The 19,013-nt window shown below is 33.8% G+C and overlaps 1 protein-coding gene across 1 annotated transcript in view; it reads left to right on the top strand.

Annotated features, from left to right (window-relative positions):
- The window catches only part of LRP1B (LDL receptor related protein 1B), a 501,801-nt gene that overhangs the window by 368,415 nt on the left and 114,373 nt on the right, over positions 1 to 19,013 (top strand). Inside the window, 10 exon segments of the mRNA XM_032190067.1 lie at positions 217 to 409; positions 876 to 1,001; positions 4,433 to 4,561; positions 6,889 to 7,008; positions 8,045 to 8,158; positions 8,360 to 8,509; positions 11,442 to 11,564; positions 12,178 to 12,297; positions 14,610 to 14,738; positions 15,695 to 15,817. Coding sequence (XP_032045958.1) covers positions 217 to 409; positions 876 to 1,001; positions 4,433 to 4,561; positions 6,889 to 7,008; positions 8,045 to 8,158; positions 8,360 to 8,509; positions 11,442 to 11,564; positions 12,178 to 12,297; positions 14,610 to 14,738; positions 15,695 to 15,817 — 1,327 coding nt within the window.

Here is a 19,013-nt window from a genome sequence, read left to right as displayed (position 1 = left end):
ACCTGGAGTTGCAAAACTTTGAAGTATTGATAAGTAAGTTAACCCTTGTCATTTTAAGACATTTTGTGTGTTGTTATCTCTTTTTTCCAGGTGCTGTAAGCACAGAATAATAATAATAATAATTAAAAAAAAAGAAATTATAAAGAAACTAATTTTTTTTTTTTTTCAGAGACAACAGTCCTGTTCATGTTCTTCTTCTGTGCTTATGTATTCTAGGTCATTGTTAAATCTGGACCAGGCACCTTTCTCAGCCTGGCAGTATATGATGATTATATCTTTTGGTCAGATGGGGTGAGAAGAGCTATTCTGCGTTCCAGTAAATATACAGGAGGAGATACAAAAGTTCTTCGTTCTGACATCCCACATCAGCCAATGGGCATTATTGCTGTTGCTAATGATACTAACAGTTGTAAGTTACAAAAGAAAATACACTATTTTCTTGATTCCATATTACCAATTTAAATAATTTTACTTAGTTTTAATAAAGTTAAAACATTTTGCAACATTTCATAAATTGTTGTTGTATGAACTGGTAACAAAAGGTGTGATACAACCTCTTCTCCAGGTAACTAAATAGTATTGAATGAACATTGGCTGCTACAGGTATTCTTCTGATAGTAGCTAAATCATTTCTTGTCAAATACCTACAGTTCTGAATGTTGTGGGTTTTGTTTAGTGATTATATTCAAAATAACTCCATTTGTTTATCTTTAACATGCTAGCCTCTGAGGCATGCTGACATTTTCATCTGACTGATAAAACATGAACCAATTGCCCATAAATCTGAAATACGGTGATCGTTGCTCTCTCTAAGATGTTGGCCGTTGAAGCAAATTTAATAAAACAGAGTCTATCTTGTCCTGTTTGTTTTTCAGGTGAATTATCTCCTTGTGCACAAATGAATGGTGGCTGTCATGATTTATGCCTTCTGACTCCTGACGGACGAGTGAACTGTTCATGTAGAGGGGACAGAATACTGGTAGATGATAACAGATGTGTGAGTAAGTAATACTAGCTGATGCAGTGTTTTTGCTGTGGTGTGATGCAGTTGACTATCACAAGCAAAGATAGTTGACCCAAGTCATTAATTTGATTGCTCATATATACTATAAATACTGCTCTAGCAGTATTTACAATTCTTTTTTTTTTTTTTTTTTTTTGAAAGCTTGGCACATAACAGGCTTTTAACTAATTTATGTCTCACAAGACTTCTGGAAGGTTAAAAAGCATTAATATTTATTCCCTCCTTAAATTTCAGTTTGGGTAGTTGTATTCTACTTAACATTTATTTGCCGTTTCTTTCTGTTGAGTACTTCTCTTTCATGTTGTGGTGGTTTTACTCAGCTGGGCAGCTGAGCTCCACCAGAACTGCTCGCTCAGTCCCCCTCCTTAAAGGGAAAGGGGGAGAAAATACAATGAAAAGGTCTCAGGGGTTGAAATAAGGGCAGGGATATCACTCAACAATTATTGTTAGAGGCAAAACAGACTCAGCATGGGGAGATTAATAAAATTCATTACCTATTACTAACAAGGTAGAGCAGTGAGAAATTCAAAACAAACTAAAAACACCTTCCCCCATCTACCCTCTTTCACCTCCTCCCACCAAGCGGCGCAGGGGAATGGGGAATGGGGGCTGTAGTCAGTATGTAGTACTTTGTCTTTGCTGCTCCATCAGTCACTCTCTGCCCCCGCTCCACGTGGGGCCCCTCCCACGGGATGCAGTTCTTGAGCAGCTCTTCAAGAACTGCACCCACACGGCTCCGTACCACGGGCTTCATCTCCCAGGAGCAAACTGCTCCAGCATGGATCCCCCACGGGTGGGTGGCAGCTCCCCCCAGACCCCTGCTCCTGCGTGGACTCCTCTCCACGGGCCGCAGCTCTGGCCCAGGGCCTGCTCCTGCGGAGGCTCTCCATGGGCCGCAGCCTCCTCCAGGCCACATCCACCTGCTCCACCGGGGGCTCCTCCACAGGCTGCAGCGTGGAGATCTGCTCCATGTGGGACCCATGGGCTGCAGGGGGACAGCCTACTCCACCAGGGGCCTCTCCACAGGCTGCAGTGGAACTTGTGCTGCATGCTTGGAGCACCTCCTGCCCTCCTGCTGCACTGACCTTAAGAACTGCAGGGCTGGCTTTCACTCCTCGCTCTCCCAGCTGCTGTTGTGCAGCAGTTGGTTTTTCCCTTCCTTAAATCTGCTGTTACAGAGGCACAAACAACATAATTTAGCAGCTCGGCTCTGGCCAGCAGCAGGTCCCTTTGCTGAAACTGGCCCTTATCTAACGTGGGACAGTTTCTGGGCTCTGCTCACAGAGGACACCCCTACAGCCCACCACTACCACAACCTTGCCACATAAACCCAATACACATGTCCTACAATATATAAAATAATTGTAACTGAATAAATAGGGCTGTCATACTTAATCTTGCAGAGTCTGTGCTTGAGCTGTTGGCCAATGTATCACTTTAAGTTGGAAGACTACTTGGAAATTGGTTTTCTTTTTGTTTGGTTGATTGTTTTTGTTTTGTTTTGTTTTGACAATGTTCTGCTCAATTTTTCTTCTTGCCACATCTTTCCATGCTCTGAACCAGTATGTCTCAACACATGATAAGGAAAATAAGAAATAACTGTTTTTTCAAGTTCACCAGTGGTTCAGAATATGTGGTCATCCATTGTAGCTTCCTAAGATCACAATTTCCCTATGCAGAATTGATGTTTATGAACATGGAACTATGTGCCGGAAGGATGTGATGTGCATACATAGCTTACTCCCAGTGAAGATTCTTTAGACAGAGCTTTAGTAAAATTAAAAGAGGAATTGGATGATTATATGTATAATAAGACTACACTGACTACTTGTTTGTAATCAACTAAACAGTTCTGAAAGTTCTGAATCTTTTGTTTCTGAAAATTGGGATTTGAAAAAATCTATACTATCTATAAAAATCTATACTAAAAATCTATGGTTTACTGTCAGACTTCAACTGAAGGCAAGCTACCCGTACATTTTGATTTTTTTTCCTTTTTTTTTTTTTTTTTTGGGAGGGGGACACTTTTTCTAAAGATTACAGTCTAAAATACTGAACTAGATGAACTACAAAGCTAACTGCAGATGACTTTCCCTAACATCTTACCCCTTACAATGCTGAGAAAGGGGAAAAAAAATAGAAAAAGAAAAAGAAAAAAAAAAAAAGTAGAGCAGTTATGTGATAACATGATTGAAATTTAAAGGACTCTATATATTGAGGATCAGACCTCACCTTGTCCAGAATCCACATTTTCAGAACTTTTGTGTTTTTCTTCATATTCAACTCAAATCAAGAATTATTTTCAAATTATGTTGGCTTGACTTTTGCATGTAGTGGACATCTGTTCCTCCTGAAATTGTGCAGAAGTAATTATAATGGAAACAAGCAAAAAACAAACAACAACAACAACAAACATACTAAACAGTATATTTTCCCCATTTTTCCTCTTGATCTGTCCTGTGTACTTCTCCTTTCTCTCAACTTTGATATTTCATTCAGACCCATGCATATAAAGCAAATGTACTGTAACAAAGTTCACAACCAAATCATTCTGTGTTAATACTGCAATACTTTATTATTTTTTTTAACCGAACTAACGGAAAATCAATATGCAAGAGAAAGAAGTCAAAATATTATATGTACATCTCTCCATTAAAATAATAAATATAATATTTGCTCTGAAAAGGAGAGAAGACAAAATTTTCATGTCTACCAATGATTATTTTTTTCTGAATAAAAAGAAGTGAAGTATAAACAACAGGTTTTCTTCCTTGTGTGTTAATCAATCGCCTTAACATTGTGTGTTAAGTACATTGATCCTGGCACTTGTGTACACACTGAGCAGCTGTGCAGTACACCAAGAGAGTTGAGTCCAAATTAACCGCTAGGTAATGGTGAGTATTTACTTCTTGCTCTTGGATGTGCTATATTGAAGAGCTTTTTAAAACGTCTCCTAAGAAATGATTATATACAAGCTGTGGAGAGGCATGTAGGTAAAGAAATGTTGAGAACAGTAATAACAAAGTCATCATCTCATCAGAGTTACTGCCTTTAACTTGCTTCACTACATGTTCAAATCTCTCTTGGTTCATGGATATATATATATCTTTTACAGGCTCTCTCCTACCTTGCATTGGAATTCTGCCCTAACATGAAATGTCTGAAGAGTGTTTCTTATTTAGATATTGGCCCTCACTCCTGTGAAATATCAAGAAATGTACAAATCAGTTATCACTCTTACAGGCCACTACTGTGTGGGAGCTTTTAAATTTTGATGCTGTGGGGTTTTTTGTACTTTGGTGTTCTAAAACTGTAGAGGAGATTAATACAAGTGCAGCCAAATATTGTTCTCATTTTCACTAAGGGTAACAGGTATAAAAATAACGTGTTGATATATTTTATTTTTAGCTAAGAATTCTACTTGCAACATTTATTCTGAGTTTGAATGTGGAAATGGTGAATGCATTGATTATCAACTGACATGTGATGGCATTGCTCATTGTAAAGACAAGTCTGATGAGAAACATTTTTACTGTGGTGAGTATTTCCAGATTTTTTGCCTTTATGTTATTTCAGTTATACAATTTTATTTTGGTTTTTCTGACTTTACTACTTGCATATATCAACTGCTCACTAAAATGCACAAGAAGAAAATGCCAAATTAATGATTAAAAACAAACAAACAAACAAAACCCTGACATTATATGGACAAAATTAACTGTACTTTAGGGTATTTCCTTGCAAACTTCATGTATTAGCTGGCTTATATTTAATACAAAGCATCTCAAGTTCTCTTATATTTCTATCTCTAAAACAAAAAATTACAAAAAACACAGGTTGGAAACAGCTTAGAAACAACGACAAAAACAACGGTATTTTCAGCTTTAGTTTAACAATCAATATTTCTGTTCCCATATTTAGTAAAATTTTCTCTGTGAATTGAAAACACTAAAATAAAAGTATAAAATACTAGAATGGCTGTGTAATATAAATCTTTCCACACAAATTTCTGTTTAAGTTAATATCTTTCTTAAGATATAATATCTTAATATTATATCTTAACATTACTCTTCACACCAATCAGTCTGCATCTTGCAACAAATTAGATACAGGGCCATCTACTTTTTACTTTCATATTTGTCCCAAATGGTTCTATCCTGCACATATTTTCTTGTCCTAATAATAATCAACTGAATCACTTCATTTTTTTTTTTTCTGTGGCCAACTGGATTCTGAATTTGCCTGCTACAGCTTTTGTTTGTTTGTTTGAATTTGAAAAAAAATAAAACACATCAGACAAGGAAACAAGAATCCAGAATATACAAAACACCGCTAGTTACCTGGTGGGCAGAAGCCCTAGAATTGAAGTGACTGCTTCAAATCATCTAAAGGGTAAATGACTTATATCCATGAATTCCTTCTTAGGTTGTCTTACTAAGTAGTAGTAATACAAACATATTTGTATTTATGTATAGTCCTTAGACATAAAGAGAAAATATTTTCTACAACACAAAGTACAGTCCAAACAAACAAACAACAACAACAAAAAAGAACACAGCCATGTTTTTATTTTGATTAAATATATCTGGCTCTACTGTTAGCTTCAGTCATTGATTTCATTCACAGTCCATAGCAGAAAGATTAAGTTTTCATAGTTTCCTGTACTTTGTTATGAGAGAAGAAGGTAGGTTGAAGGCATATAAAGTCATATGGGAACAAATTAGAAAGAAAGCTGCAGCTGGTGAAGAATCTCAAAATACTGTTTCTGTTATTCCAGAGTAGTTGTCTTATGTATCAGCAGTCAGTTTCAGGTTTATAGGGCTGCTAAAGTTGTTTTATACTTTTTCTTTGATACTGAAAAAATATAAATGCAATATCCAACAATTTGTATTTATATGGATTTGCCACATATTTTTGTGATGGACATTATATTAGTTTGCAATATGCTTGTGTACGGTTTGCCTGATTTAAATCAACCATACAGAACTTTTTGCTACATATTAGGAAAAGAGATGTAATTCTGTCACGTACTAGGTCGTACGGAGTATGTTGCTTCCTGAATCTGATGAAGTACAGGGTGCTGGATTTATTACTGATTAACTAGTTCAATGAACATTATGAATTTTGTTTATTATTGTGGCTTTAATTCTACAATGCTTAGGGCTTCAGGAAATACCTTACGTAGTTTTGATATGATTGAATAATCAAAACGAATACATTCTTCAATAGTGCACTTACCTGAGCAATACCAATACTTATAGTATTAGTATTCAAAAATCCAGGCATACTTAATGCTGTAGATGAACAGATAAAAGTTTTCAGGTATGAAACTTTTATGCTAATATTTTTTATTATTTTAATCTCCATATTATTGATGAATTTGGCTTAGGGCAAATCTGTTTTGGTTTAGCAATCTAGATTTTTCATGCTGTTTGATCAGAAGTTATAGCAATTTTTTTTTCCTACCATCACAAGATAATGAAAATTTGTAGTTAGACTTCCTTTTTTTCATTATTTTCTTTGCCATTCTTCTGTTCTTTCTCATCATGCTTTCATGTATTACTCTCAATCATTATTTATCTGCTCATCACTCCAAGTTGTTGTGTTGGACAAAAACAAGTTCAGAATTTTTTTTTTTCCTGTAGCTTCAAACACATTTTCATTTAAAATGTCTTTCTGGAGTATGTTTTTTATTTTATTTTATTTTATTTTATTTTATTTTATTTTATTTTATTTTATTTTATTTTATTTTATTTTATTTTATTTTATTTTATTTTATTTTATTTTATTTTATTTTTTTTAATGTAAGGCTATTTCTGTTAATGTATCAGATGTCTAAATGAAATTATGTGCTGCTTTTCCAGAAAATAGAGGCTGTCGAAAGGGTTTTAAACCATGTTCTAATCGCCGCTGTATTTCAAGTAACAAAGTGTGTGATGGTGCAAATGACTGTGGTGACAATTCTGATGAATTTGACTGTAAAGGTAAATGACAGTTACTTCCAAGGTGGTTTCAGAATTTTGCTCTAGAAATATTTCATATGTAAACAGAAGTAATTAGAAAATGCAGATAATTTTACTGGAATTACAAGGGTTTGGATTTTTTCTTTATAATTCAAAAACAAGAGCAGGTACATACTGGTATGTTTAAGAGATCATATATTGGGACTGATTATCAAGGCTGAGTTTTGTTTTGCACCTACTGTCCTCTAGATGGAGAGATTTTTTGGGCTAAGGAAAACTCCAAAAATACTACTGCAGCTTCTTCCATTAAGTGATACATGAAGTTGTATCTTTGCCACAGATGGAACGGATGAAATATGTGCTATATGATTTCTTCTCTGCATCTGCTGCACTATTTCTTCTTTGAAGTAGCCAATGTTGTTTCTTTGCTTCTCAGATGCATGACAATGTCTATGTCCTTTGTAAAACTTATCGGAATTTATTTTCTTTTTATATCAAAATTGTTTTTCTTTTTACATTTTAAAACATGAATATTCATATTGTGCTTCAGTGAATGAATAAAAATTATCTAGCAGACAACACAAATCTTTCATTACAATTCAGAAAGTTTGGAGGAGAAATTATGCCATATATAGCTAAAAATCATGTAACTTCAGTGGCTAGGATTCTTCAGAAAGTACTATATGTTTTTAATCTTAAACTGAATATGGGTAGAGAGAAGAGCATACAGGCAAGAACCCCTATGTGTTGTTAAATAACAAATTTAAAAGATTCATAGATCGTTCCGGAAGTGCTTGTTTCCTTCTCACATGATTATCTCAAATTGAGTTGGATTATCTAAAGAGAGATGTTTAGGCTCAATAAATAAAATTAGAAACTTATGTTTTCGAGTTTATTAGGCCTACTGATTTCTACTGAAGTTTTAGCTTTGGAAGGTACAGTGAGTTCTGAAGGTCCCATCCTAAAGGGTAGAAGCTTTAAGTATAATAAGTATAATATGCATCTGGACTGTCTGTTTAGTACATGAATTTATATCTTTTTTAACCATACTTTATAGATTCAACATGTGCTTCAACAGAATTCCGTTGTGCAGATGGGATTTGCATTGGAAAATCAGCACAGTGCAACCAGATCATTGATTGTGCAGATGCTTCAGATGAAAAGAACTGTGGTAAGTTCGTGTTTGTCTGTGCCTCATCTTAGCATCTGTTCCATGATTATTCCTTGTTATATAGTGGATAATTCATAGTCATTACTTGTTGGATGCCAACAGCTGCATGGTCTGTGCAAATTCAAGCTAAACGTAAAAACCAAACAATAAGGCTTTCAATCTGTATTAGGTATGATACAGTAATTTATTGTCTCTTTCCAGAAAATACAAACTGTGCCTATTTCTATAAACTTGGAATAAAATCTACAGGATTTATTAGTTGTAATTCTACTTCACTTTGTATACTGCCAGAATGGATATGTGATGGATCTAATGACTGTGGAGATTACACAGATGAACTAAAATGCCCAGGTAACTGTTAAAAAGAATGTGTGTGTGTGTGTGCATACACACATTTCTGGAAAAAAATATATTGCAATATTATTTTTAAATATGTTACAAAATGTTTACTCAGTCAATACTTAATATTTAATGTAGAGATAAATATGTTAATGAAGTTTTTCTTGCCAGTTTTTATTTTGCATTTCATTAGATGATGCAAGTTATTACAAATTAATGCATTTCTCTTTAGACAAGTGTAATATCTAGCTTTGTGTTTCATCTAGGTTGGGTCTGTCATTATTCATTTTTATCTAAATAAACCATTAAAATATCAAGCTCATCAAGCTTCCACATAATTCCTCAGGAACTTTTATTAGCTACTGTTTTAGTGGATTGTATTTCTTTTCTTGTTGAATTGTTTTTTTTGTTTTGGTTTGGTTTGTTTTTTTTTTTACTTTCTCTTTTATTTTGTTGAGGTACTTGGTGCAGGCTGACAGGGTAGAATCCAGGGCTATTGCTTCAGTGATTTTTTTGCTCTTGAGCCAGTATGAAGAGATTGTGGTACACCTTAGTCCCAATCCCCAGGCTGAGGTAGTAGGCTTCCAGAAAAGGAAGAGGTATTTACTGCTGGAAATTGTGTAACTTTTCATACAAACTCTTGGTTTTCTCTCTTTCTGCTTTCCTTGGGAAAAACAGTCCACCTTTATGACATGTAGATAAAAATAAATAAATTCATAATGCTAGAGTCTTGTAAGATGACTCATGAAATATTATTACAATAGGTGTGAGCAAACAGCCAATAACAAAAATAATGACTGAGAAGAGTATCATACATGAAAGAAACAAGAGGCAAAAGTATTTGACAGTTTAAAGAGTCTTATTATTCCAACTTTTTGACTGAAATTTTCATGAGATCAGAATACTAACATATTAGAAATATATTTTTTCAAGATATATGCATATATAATATAAATTTGAGGGAAAGCCTGCACTTTCATGATGTTTTGTTTAGCAATTTCTGTCAGAATGACCATAGTGTTAATGAAATTAGAAGGTAAAGTAAATTATTAGTGCTGAAACAGATTTACTCTTGGAACCTATGTAGTAGCACTGGAGAGAAAGATCCCACAAGAAATTTTGTTTCTTTGTTTTCATAATTGACTTGTTCTAGTTAACTTGTAATCATCTCCTTACGACCAGTATCTCTCTCTTTTTTTCTAAGAATTAATGTTATTAATTAGTACAAATAAAACTTGGAATTTAACATTGTTAAATACTATCTATTTTTTTTTAGCTGAGTAATTAACATCATCTGATTATTCCCATTTAGTATTCTGTTTTTCCTAGTGATAATCCCATTGCATCATTAAAACCTATTAGAATTCTCATTTACTTTGTGCCAACTTTATTGATGAAAACATTACAAGGATCCAGAGGATACCTAGAACTTCAGCACTAACATCAGTTAAACCTGCTATTAAGAACATTCATCTTCCTTATACCATATGCATATTAAATTATAGTTTTCATTCTAATTTCTATAATTCTGCAGATTATCCAGTCATTCTTTCAACTCATCTATTTGAGTTCAAAATAGCTTAGAATTACTGTTTTTCCTTTGTTTGTGTGTTTTTTTCCATACCAAAAAAGATTTGATGGTAATATGCTATAGCTTTAGTAAATTAATGTTGCATAAGTAAACTGATATTGCATTTTATTGCATTGTCCATTTATTTGTGTTACTTTTATTCTGTCTTTCCAAATGTGTGCCAAAAGTTCCATCATTTTAATGTGTGACTAATTGCCTGGATCGTTCCTCCCTTTATTTGAACACAGTACCATTCCAATTCAACCTGCTTGTGATTTCCTTTGCCATTTCATTCAGAACTGGCTGACTCTGGCACATTAAGTTTCTGAGTGTTGTTTCTGTTATGAATGTGATAATTCTCATTAACAATCTTAACTTTGTTCAGTGTCATTGTTCTTACAGAAAATTAAGGCAAAATATTCATTTAGGGGTGGTTATACTTGGACAGTCTTTAATTTCTACCCAGCCATCATAAACATCCTATTTATTTCTTTATCCTTTTTTATATTCATACAACTGCAGAAGCCATAAATATCATAACTTTTTTTTTTTTTTTCTTAAAGAGAGAGAAAAAGAGGGGAAAAAAATCAAAACAAATAACTATAGATAGCCCTGGTACATACAATAAAGGAGTAATAGAACCCTTTGCAGAGAGCTTCAGAATGAGTACATATTGCCTGGTTTTCACAGGCAGCAAATTTCTTGAGATTTTGAAAATGTGTGCTACTCATTAGAATAATACTTGTACTTGTGTCTTGAAACTAAATATATGGTACGTTTTCATTCCTCATGTCTGTTTTCTGAGTATTCATTCAAGTAAATCTCAAATGACTTCCACCATATACAAAAGAAATAAAGCATGGAAGAATAACTTTTTCATGTGTGATAAAATCTAAATCTCTGGCTCCAATGTCAGTACTGTAATTCAATGGTACAGTTAGAGCATGTGTCAAGCTTATAGCTTATCCCAGTGAATGTGACAAAAATACTGCCCCAGTTAGGTTATCCTTTAGGTACTGGCAGATGGAAGAGAAGTACAATTTCTTCAGCTGGTGTAAAACAACAAGCAGTGTTGATATACCTGACCTAAAAATCTGTTAACGGAAATACTTAATACTTTCCACTGTAGGTCCCTTTAATTTAAATTGAAGCTGTGCTCTCTTTTTTCTCTAAAGTATTTCAGCTCCCTAAAGTACTTAGTTATTGGTTAAATAATATAATTTTTATTTTATTTTATTTTTTTTTAACATTTTTACATTTTTAAACATAATCACTTTGTTGTCCATCAGTATTCAGAAATTTAGCAGAAATGTATTAGGCTCCTATTCATACTAGTAGAGACCATTTTACATTACATTCTTTATTTTATCACAGTTCAAAACAAACCCACATGTGAAGAAAATTATTTTGGTTGTCCTAGTGGAAGATGTATTCTGAACACCTGGCTTTGTGATGGGCAGAAAGACTGTGAGGATGGAGTAGATGAATTGCACTGTGGTGAGCATTTTATCTTATTTCTGTAACCACTGACACACTTTAAAAACAAAAAGTATGCAAGTATGTCTCTGAGATTGAATATAAAGCTATATAAAAAAGTCCCTAATACTTCATTTTCAGATTAAAATCCTTATTTTTCTTGAAAGAGAGAAAAGAATATGAAATATTTAAAATTCATTTAAGTACTGCAGTATCAAGAGGAGAGTAATGTTGGAAAATGTGGACTGTCATCTCTGTCCTATTATCAAAATAAAGCAGTTCAGTATAGTTAAAACATCAATGAAAATACACAAACCAGCTTTATGCTTTTAAATTTTGTCCTTTTCCCACTAGCAACATGTTTTCAAATATTAGAATGTAAGCATTCTGAATGTTTTATCATTGATTTAATTAATAGCTCATTTTTAAAAATGTATTGGTGAATGCAAACTCTTAGAAAAACTGGTAACATCTGGAATACAGAGATTAGGATTATACTGTATTTGAGTGTATTAATACACTACAATTGGGATGACAGAACGAAGCAGTGCCCAGGATTCATTCATTGGCTAAACTCCAGGAAACACAGTGCTGTTTTGAACCTAACAAATGTAGTGGTTGGTGTCATTCCTAGATTCGTCCTGTTCATGGAATCAGTTTGCTTGTTCTGCAAACAAGTGCATCTCTAAACAATGGACTTGTGATGGTGAGGATGATTGTGGAGATGGTTTAGATGAGAGTGATGCTATTTGTGGTAAGTAGAATAATTTCTGCTCTGTATCACGTCAGATCACATATACTAAGTGATCCAGTAGAAAGGGAACGTGTCCTTAAAGGACAGAGGATATCTTCTCCCCTGCCAACAGCCTTGTTAAATTCCTTTTTATGGGGACTATATGATCTGTATGTAGTCTGCCAGTGAGGATGTGAAGGGCACACCACCATAGGCAAAACCAAACCTCTCTAATTCCCATCCCTGAGGTAAAATACGTGTATCATTATTTCAGTTTTATATTTCAGTGGTAGGTAGGTGCCTTAAGACTCTAAAAGTCTGCTTGTTTGTTTGTTTTCACAACTCTTTCTGCTATTCCCTTTAAATTTCTGTATATACAGTTGTAAACATGATTACATAATATTTCTCTCAAATCCCTAAATACTTTAATATTACAGGAAATTTCTACTTTTATCTAAAACTCAGTTGAGTGGAAAATTTAGTGAAATCTTTTAGAAAGAAAATCACTTGTGTCAAGTTAAGCTGTCATGATACTGATGTTACAATTTCGTGATATTTTATAAATTGCTTCCATCTTTGTCTACGTTGTATTTTATGATTTTTCCTTAAAAAAATTAACTTATAAATATTTTTTTTAAATATTCTTATTTAAAGTATGTTCAGCAAAGAGTATTTTGTTCCGTATTTCATGTGTGATAACACAATAGAATTATCATTATTTATGATGATTTTACTGAAAGCATTCCATTAAGTAGATAAAGAAATTTCTTCAGCTCGTTTTCAGAGTTGTGATTTGTTAAAATAATTTCTTAATCAACATGTATGTAGAAATGCTAACCAATCAAAAGGATGAAGATAGAAAATATGCTATTATAATATGGTGAAATATGAATGAGGTTTTGCATTAATTTCAAGTTGACCTCCATCTACAATACATTTTTTTCATGGTGTTCAGGTCAGTGTGAAGACTGGAGAGTTGGAGGCAGTGTCTTTGTAAGAGTAAGATTTCTATCTGTCTCTCATCTCCCTAGGAACAGAATCAGGGGAGCAGGTGTGAAATAAGAAGACAGGCATCTGGGACTACTATTGAACAATGTGAAGCCTTAAGAAACATCAAAGCCTGAACCTTAATAGGAAACATAGAGCAGGAAATAGAAAGTGGGAGGAGGGAAGAAGACAAAGGCCAGCAAATTACCAAGTGTCGCTACAACATAGTGATTTTTGTTACTTTTTTTCTTTCAAGGATATTCAGGATTACTTCTTTTGGTATCTTGACAATACATTGTAGATCTATTAGAGGAAAGCCCACCCACAAAATTCTAAGCCCTGTCCTGAAGAGGGAAAAATCCACAACAGTAATCAAGTTAAGGCTGTATTTCTTCATAGGAGCAGGAGACCATTCTAAATTGTAAAAAAAGAAAAGAGAGATCAAGATGACTTTGTGTTTTTGAATCTTACAAAATCATTAATTATTTAGCCTGAAGCTTAATTTCAGAAGCACCCAAAAATGTCGAGTGTAAATAACAAAAGCTTTCTTTTATTTGCGTAAGTAGTACCAAAATAAATAAATAAATAAAAAGAAATCTTTGAATTTGTTTTACTATTTTGTTAATTTCTAATTGAAATGACTAGAAAATACTCTGTTAATGAAGTATACTTAGGTTATCTAAGAAAATTAAGCAATGGAATGATCAAAAGTTTACCTCAAAATAGTAAAATAAATCCTAGGATATAATATCTTGTATCAAGAAAAGCCTGTTAAAAATAAATAAATTAAAAAAATACCAGATTAAATCAAACAGTATGTTGAATTCCTTGCATTGGAACTGTGGAAGATTTTCTTACTTTCACTACTATTGTATGTGGTACATATTGCTCTTTTCTAGCCATATGGGGCTGTCTCATGCAAGATCTGGATACCTGCAGCCTCCTGGCGTAGAGTATAGTGATGTTAGGATTGTGAGGTTTATAAAATGAGTTCCTCTGTTCAGACAGTCCAAAACATGCTGTCAAACATAAAGCCCAAAATGGGTTGGTAAAGTTATTCTGTTGGATAGGTTTCATGAAGTACAGTAAATTAAATTTCTTTGCAGTAAATTAAGAGAGAGTAAATGGAAAGAACGGAAGAGGGAATAGATTGTAAAAATTTGACTGTAAAATACAATTTTGTCTGGTATGATTATCATACTGTGCAAAGCAAAATTTTCTTTAGCTTCCCCAGTCATTACCATTTATGTTTTAAACAACAACAAACACCACCACCACCACCAACAACAAAACAAAGCAAACAGCAGTTAGAACATGTTGAACACTAACACATAGCATCTTTTCAGGTTCAGTTACCTGCGCTGTGGAGACATTCAGTTGCCTAGGCTCCCATGCCTGTGTTCCTCAACACTGGCTCTGTGATGGTGAAAGAGACTGTCCTAATGGAAGTGATGAACTTTCTACAGCAGGCTGTGGTACGTTTGCATGTTAAAATGCTTAGTATTTCTCTTCTTGATACTTTTGCCTTTATAATATCCTGATGCTGTTTGTGTCCATAGTATCATAAGTTTATACTGCCAAGATTATTAGTACATTTTGACTAACCTCATGTGAGCATACATACCAGGATCCTTAAATGTTTTAATCAAACTAATATTTTCAGGTTTTGTTATTGATGCCCAGTAGATGAAAATCAGTGTGTGTCACAATATACAGCATGTTTACTAATGAAAATTAGGTGATCATTGACAATGCAGTCTTCTTCCTCTTCCTGAAGAAAATGCTGCTGCATGTGAGGGAGGTTGTGCGTCAAAAAAGAAAATATAGTTATGTCTCCAATTTCTTCTGGCTAATTGATCAGATGTTGGCATGTCCTCCTCTATAAAGTATCGCTTCCAGTCTTCTGAAATACATTTGTACTGAATGTGTCAGAATTAAAGTACTATTTTCACTAGGGGTTTTGTCTTATCAAAGTATGTAACCATGATGTAGATTAAAAATACTGAGAAAATGTCTTTGCACTGAATATATATTTTATGGTATATTATTTCTAAGATGAGCAGTATTTTGGGTGTTTATGTTTTTTAAAGAGCTTTTGTTTAGGAGCAGAGTAACATAAGAAAGAAACCTGTACTTTACTAACTTTATTTCTCTCAGAGGCAAACCATAAGTTAGCTGTAGACAGCATCAACTTCTGAAACCTTTTTGTCCTGGATTATGTGAGATTTTAGCTGTCCTTTAGGTATCTTGGTGGTTATGAGCAGCTTTTTCTGCCATTTAATTGTGTGATGATCCAAAAAACTAAAGTTATTTACAGTGAATACACTGAAAATAACTACTTCTCATGTCATTTTTCTGTATTAAAATTGGCTATATACCTTAGTGTTCTCAATTTCTTTTTTTTTTTTTTTTTGTACTGTATTTTCTTTAGCTCCTAATAACACTTGTGATGAGAATGCTTTCATGTGCCATAACAACATCTGCATTCCCAAACAGTTTGTATGTGACCATGATGATGACTGTGGAGATGGATCAGATGAATCACTGGAATGTGGCAAGTACAATAAAAGTTGAATAAACAGAAAAAATTCAGACTTAACTACAGGGCATTATGCAAGGTCTGCTTCTTTAAAGTCACCATTGAAAAAAAGATCTCTTCATTTTTTATAATTGTTTTAACATTAGCTAGTGGTATGAACTTGGAGATGGAGCTGCAATGACGAATTATTTCCTATGGTTGTGACTTACAGTTACTTGCTAATGAGATTTAAAATAATTTAAAAACATGCAATCTATAACTTCAGGTTCATTAAGATGAAGCAGCCATTCCTGCTGCATTGACATTATGTAGGTCAGATCAGGAGTGCACTTTTGAAGTGAATCTTCCAGGCACTCCCACATATGGTGTTTTGGCACACATGCAGCAGTGCTGAAGCAAATAAAATGATAGGGGGAAAAAAACAAACAAACAAAAAATCCTTTGAAACTGAGCCAGATAGCAGGTATACTTCAGACAGCAATGGACCCAAAGTCCACAGGAATAGAGGAAAGCTAGTGTGAAGTAAAATCCTGAAATGCCTCTACTGTGAATATTAGGTTCTCATTACTAGTTACTTCATTCTACTGCTGCATCCTTACTGCACCGTGCGACTGGTGTGGTTGCCCGTGTAGTTAGCTACCCTAGAAAAAAGCATATCAAACATGTAGACTTCCTATCAGACTTTATTTTTCCTTTTCACCTAAGTAAACTATGTGCTGTTTTGAAAGGAGCAGTTGATGACAATAAGTTGTAATGAAAAGCTGCTTACTTCATGTAGTTTAAACCAAATCAGGATCAAAGCATTAATAACTTACAATTAAATGGAAATCAGTGAACTATATATTTGGTATAAATAACAGCAACACAATGGATAAATCAGAGTACACCTTCAAAATGTTAATATACCTTACTCATTTTTAAATGCCCTCCTGTAACTAATCCCCCAAACTTCTGAATACACACACACATGGACATCTATTGAGGATATGGGTGCTCTGAGTGCACGCCTGTTGCTCTCTACAGCCCACTAATCCATGTAGGACTGTAGCTTTCTATGAGGTCAGATGCACACCCCATTGCACCCGTACTGACTGTTTTTGGTGATTGAAGTGCACACTTTATACTGACATTGGTATCTTAACAGCTGTTGCTATCTAGATTATTTTGCCAAAAGAAGTCTTTGAGAGTGTACCCATACAACAGTGAAAGCATAAAGTGTAGTTTCTGCATGTCAGTACCCTTTATAGGAAGTGACTCACTGGAGGGGGGGTTGTTCTTTTATTTAGCACTACATGAACAAGCTGAGGAGTCAAGGAAGTAGGAGTGCCTTTCTCATCAGTTTTTACTTGGAAACATTAGCAACATTAGTAACATTAGTAAATATTTACATTAGTAAATATTTAGAACTGAACAGGTTCTCAAAAACTTCAGAAATAGGTGCATTGTTTTTCCAAATGATTACAATTTTTTGCTCATGTATTTCATTTGTTTTCTATAGCATCATCTGCATGCATGGTCCCTTAAAAAACTAATACATATACAAGTAAATAGAAGTGTTTTGACAGACTTTTGAAGAGGGGCAGAAGGAGGAAATAGCAACAGAAGAAGGGGATGTACAGACTCCTGAACTAATTGTAATATAGACATGCCTTCAGGAACAGGCTCCACTTAATTTTTACTGAGTAAACTGAAATCTACAGCAACATCTGTTACACATTGCAATGCTTCAGTGCGATTTTCTGTTAGGTGGTAATCAACTACACACAGTAATGTGTGACTAGGATGAAACAGCATGGTAAACTCATAATGTAATTTTAGGGAAGGGATACATTCTTTTATGAGAAAGGTAACTACTTGTAGAGAGCAGGAAGCAAATTCCAAAACAGACTTTTTAAGGTGCTGTCATGATGTGAAAATTAACCATCTAATCCACTGAGATATCTAATTTTTTGACTGCAAACTAAGTAGCCTAATAATAACTCTATTAGACTTCGGAGCTCTGCTAGATCTGCATCTTGATATCCCCCCAAATTATATGATTATTCAGCATCCACTGTCTACTGAGTGGGATAAAAATTCATTTGGGATATTTTTCTAAATGATAAGTTAGGGGATTCCATTTAAAACACTTTTTTTTTTTTTTTTTTCATCTGTATTATGCAAGGGTATACTTTGTTTGTTTGTTTTCATCGGGAATAATTCAGATATAATATAAAAATAGGATAGGTAATTGGAATAACCAGTTGTAACTTGTATGAGATTTTGCATCTAAACAGATTGTAAAAATTCTTGTAGCCCTTGAAAATTTCTTTGAAACATTTTTTAATTCCATTATATAATCCTGTTTTGTGTATGAAATCTAAAGAATTAATTAATTGAAAACAAAAAACAAACAAACAAACAAAAAAACATAAAAATAATTCAAGCTGGGGAGACCATGAGAACAAAATATATCCTCCCTAAAATTCTCCTATTGCCACTGCTGGAGACGGAATACTGGGCTAGATGAGCCACTGTCTGATGTCGTAAGGTATTTAGTATGCTCTTAAAAAAAAATAAAAATATTCAAGAATAATCTGTATAAAATACTTTATGTAGCTAATTAAAAGACAAATATAGGAATAGGAAGAATTTTCTTATCCCAATTCCCAATTTCTTTATATCCTATTCATCCAGAAAAGACACAATATTAAATTAAGAAGAGAACAGAGGCTCTTGTTCTTCACATTTGTAAAGACATTTTTCATGGTGACATCTTTGTGAAACATTACAGATCTGAGGCAAAACTGTTGGCTTATAAAAACGTCCAGTCAAAGGTGTTTCAGACAACCAAAAAATATCAAATATCAAACCAGCCTATCTTCTTTCATGCATGATGCATGTTAAAAGAGAGAAACGGGAAAAAAAAAAAAAAAAAAAACCTCAGAGGCCTCAGAATTATTTTGTATTCCAAGTGATGATTGTAATTGATGTTGTAACATACTGCATTTTGAAAATAGTACGTTAACACATTTCTAAATGACAGCTAAAGATACAAAAGGTTCAAAGCTCTTGATGTGGAGTGGTATCTCATCCCAGGCAGTCAAATGTCATGTCCCATCTGCTATCAAAAAAAAAAAAAAAAGATATGCTATGTAGCAGGAAATGTAGTAATTAGAAAAGAAAGACAAATATTAACTCTACTTCTATAATTTGTCTCTTATCATTCCTT

Source organism: Aythya fuligula, chromosome 6 (assembly GCF_009819795.1).
Source record: "Aythya fuligula isolate bAytFul2 chromosome 6, bAytFul2.pri, whole genome shotgun sequence".
In the NCBI taxonomy this organism is placed as follows: domain Eukaryota; kingdom Metazoa; phylum Chordata; class Aves; order Anseriformes; family Anatidae; genus Aythya; species Aythya fuligula.
Note: the sequence above shows the minus strand (reverse complement) of the source record. Positions and strands in the feature narration are given on the sequence as shown.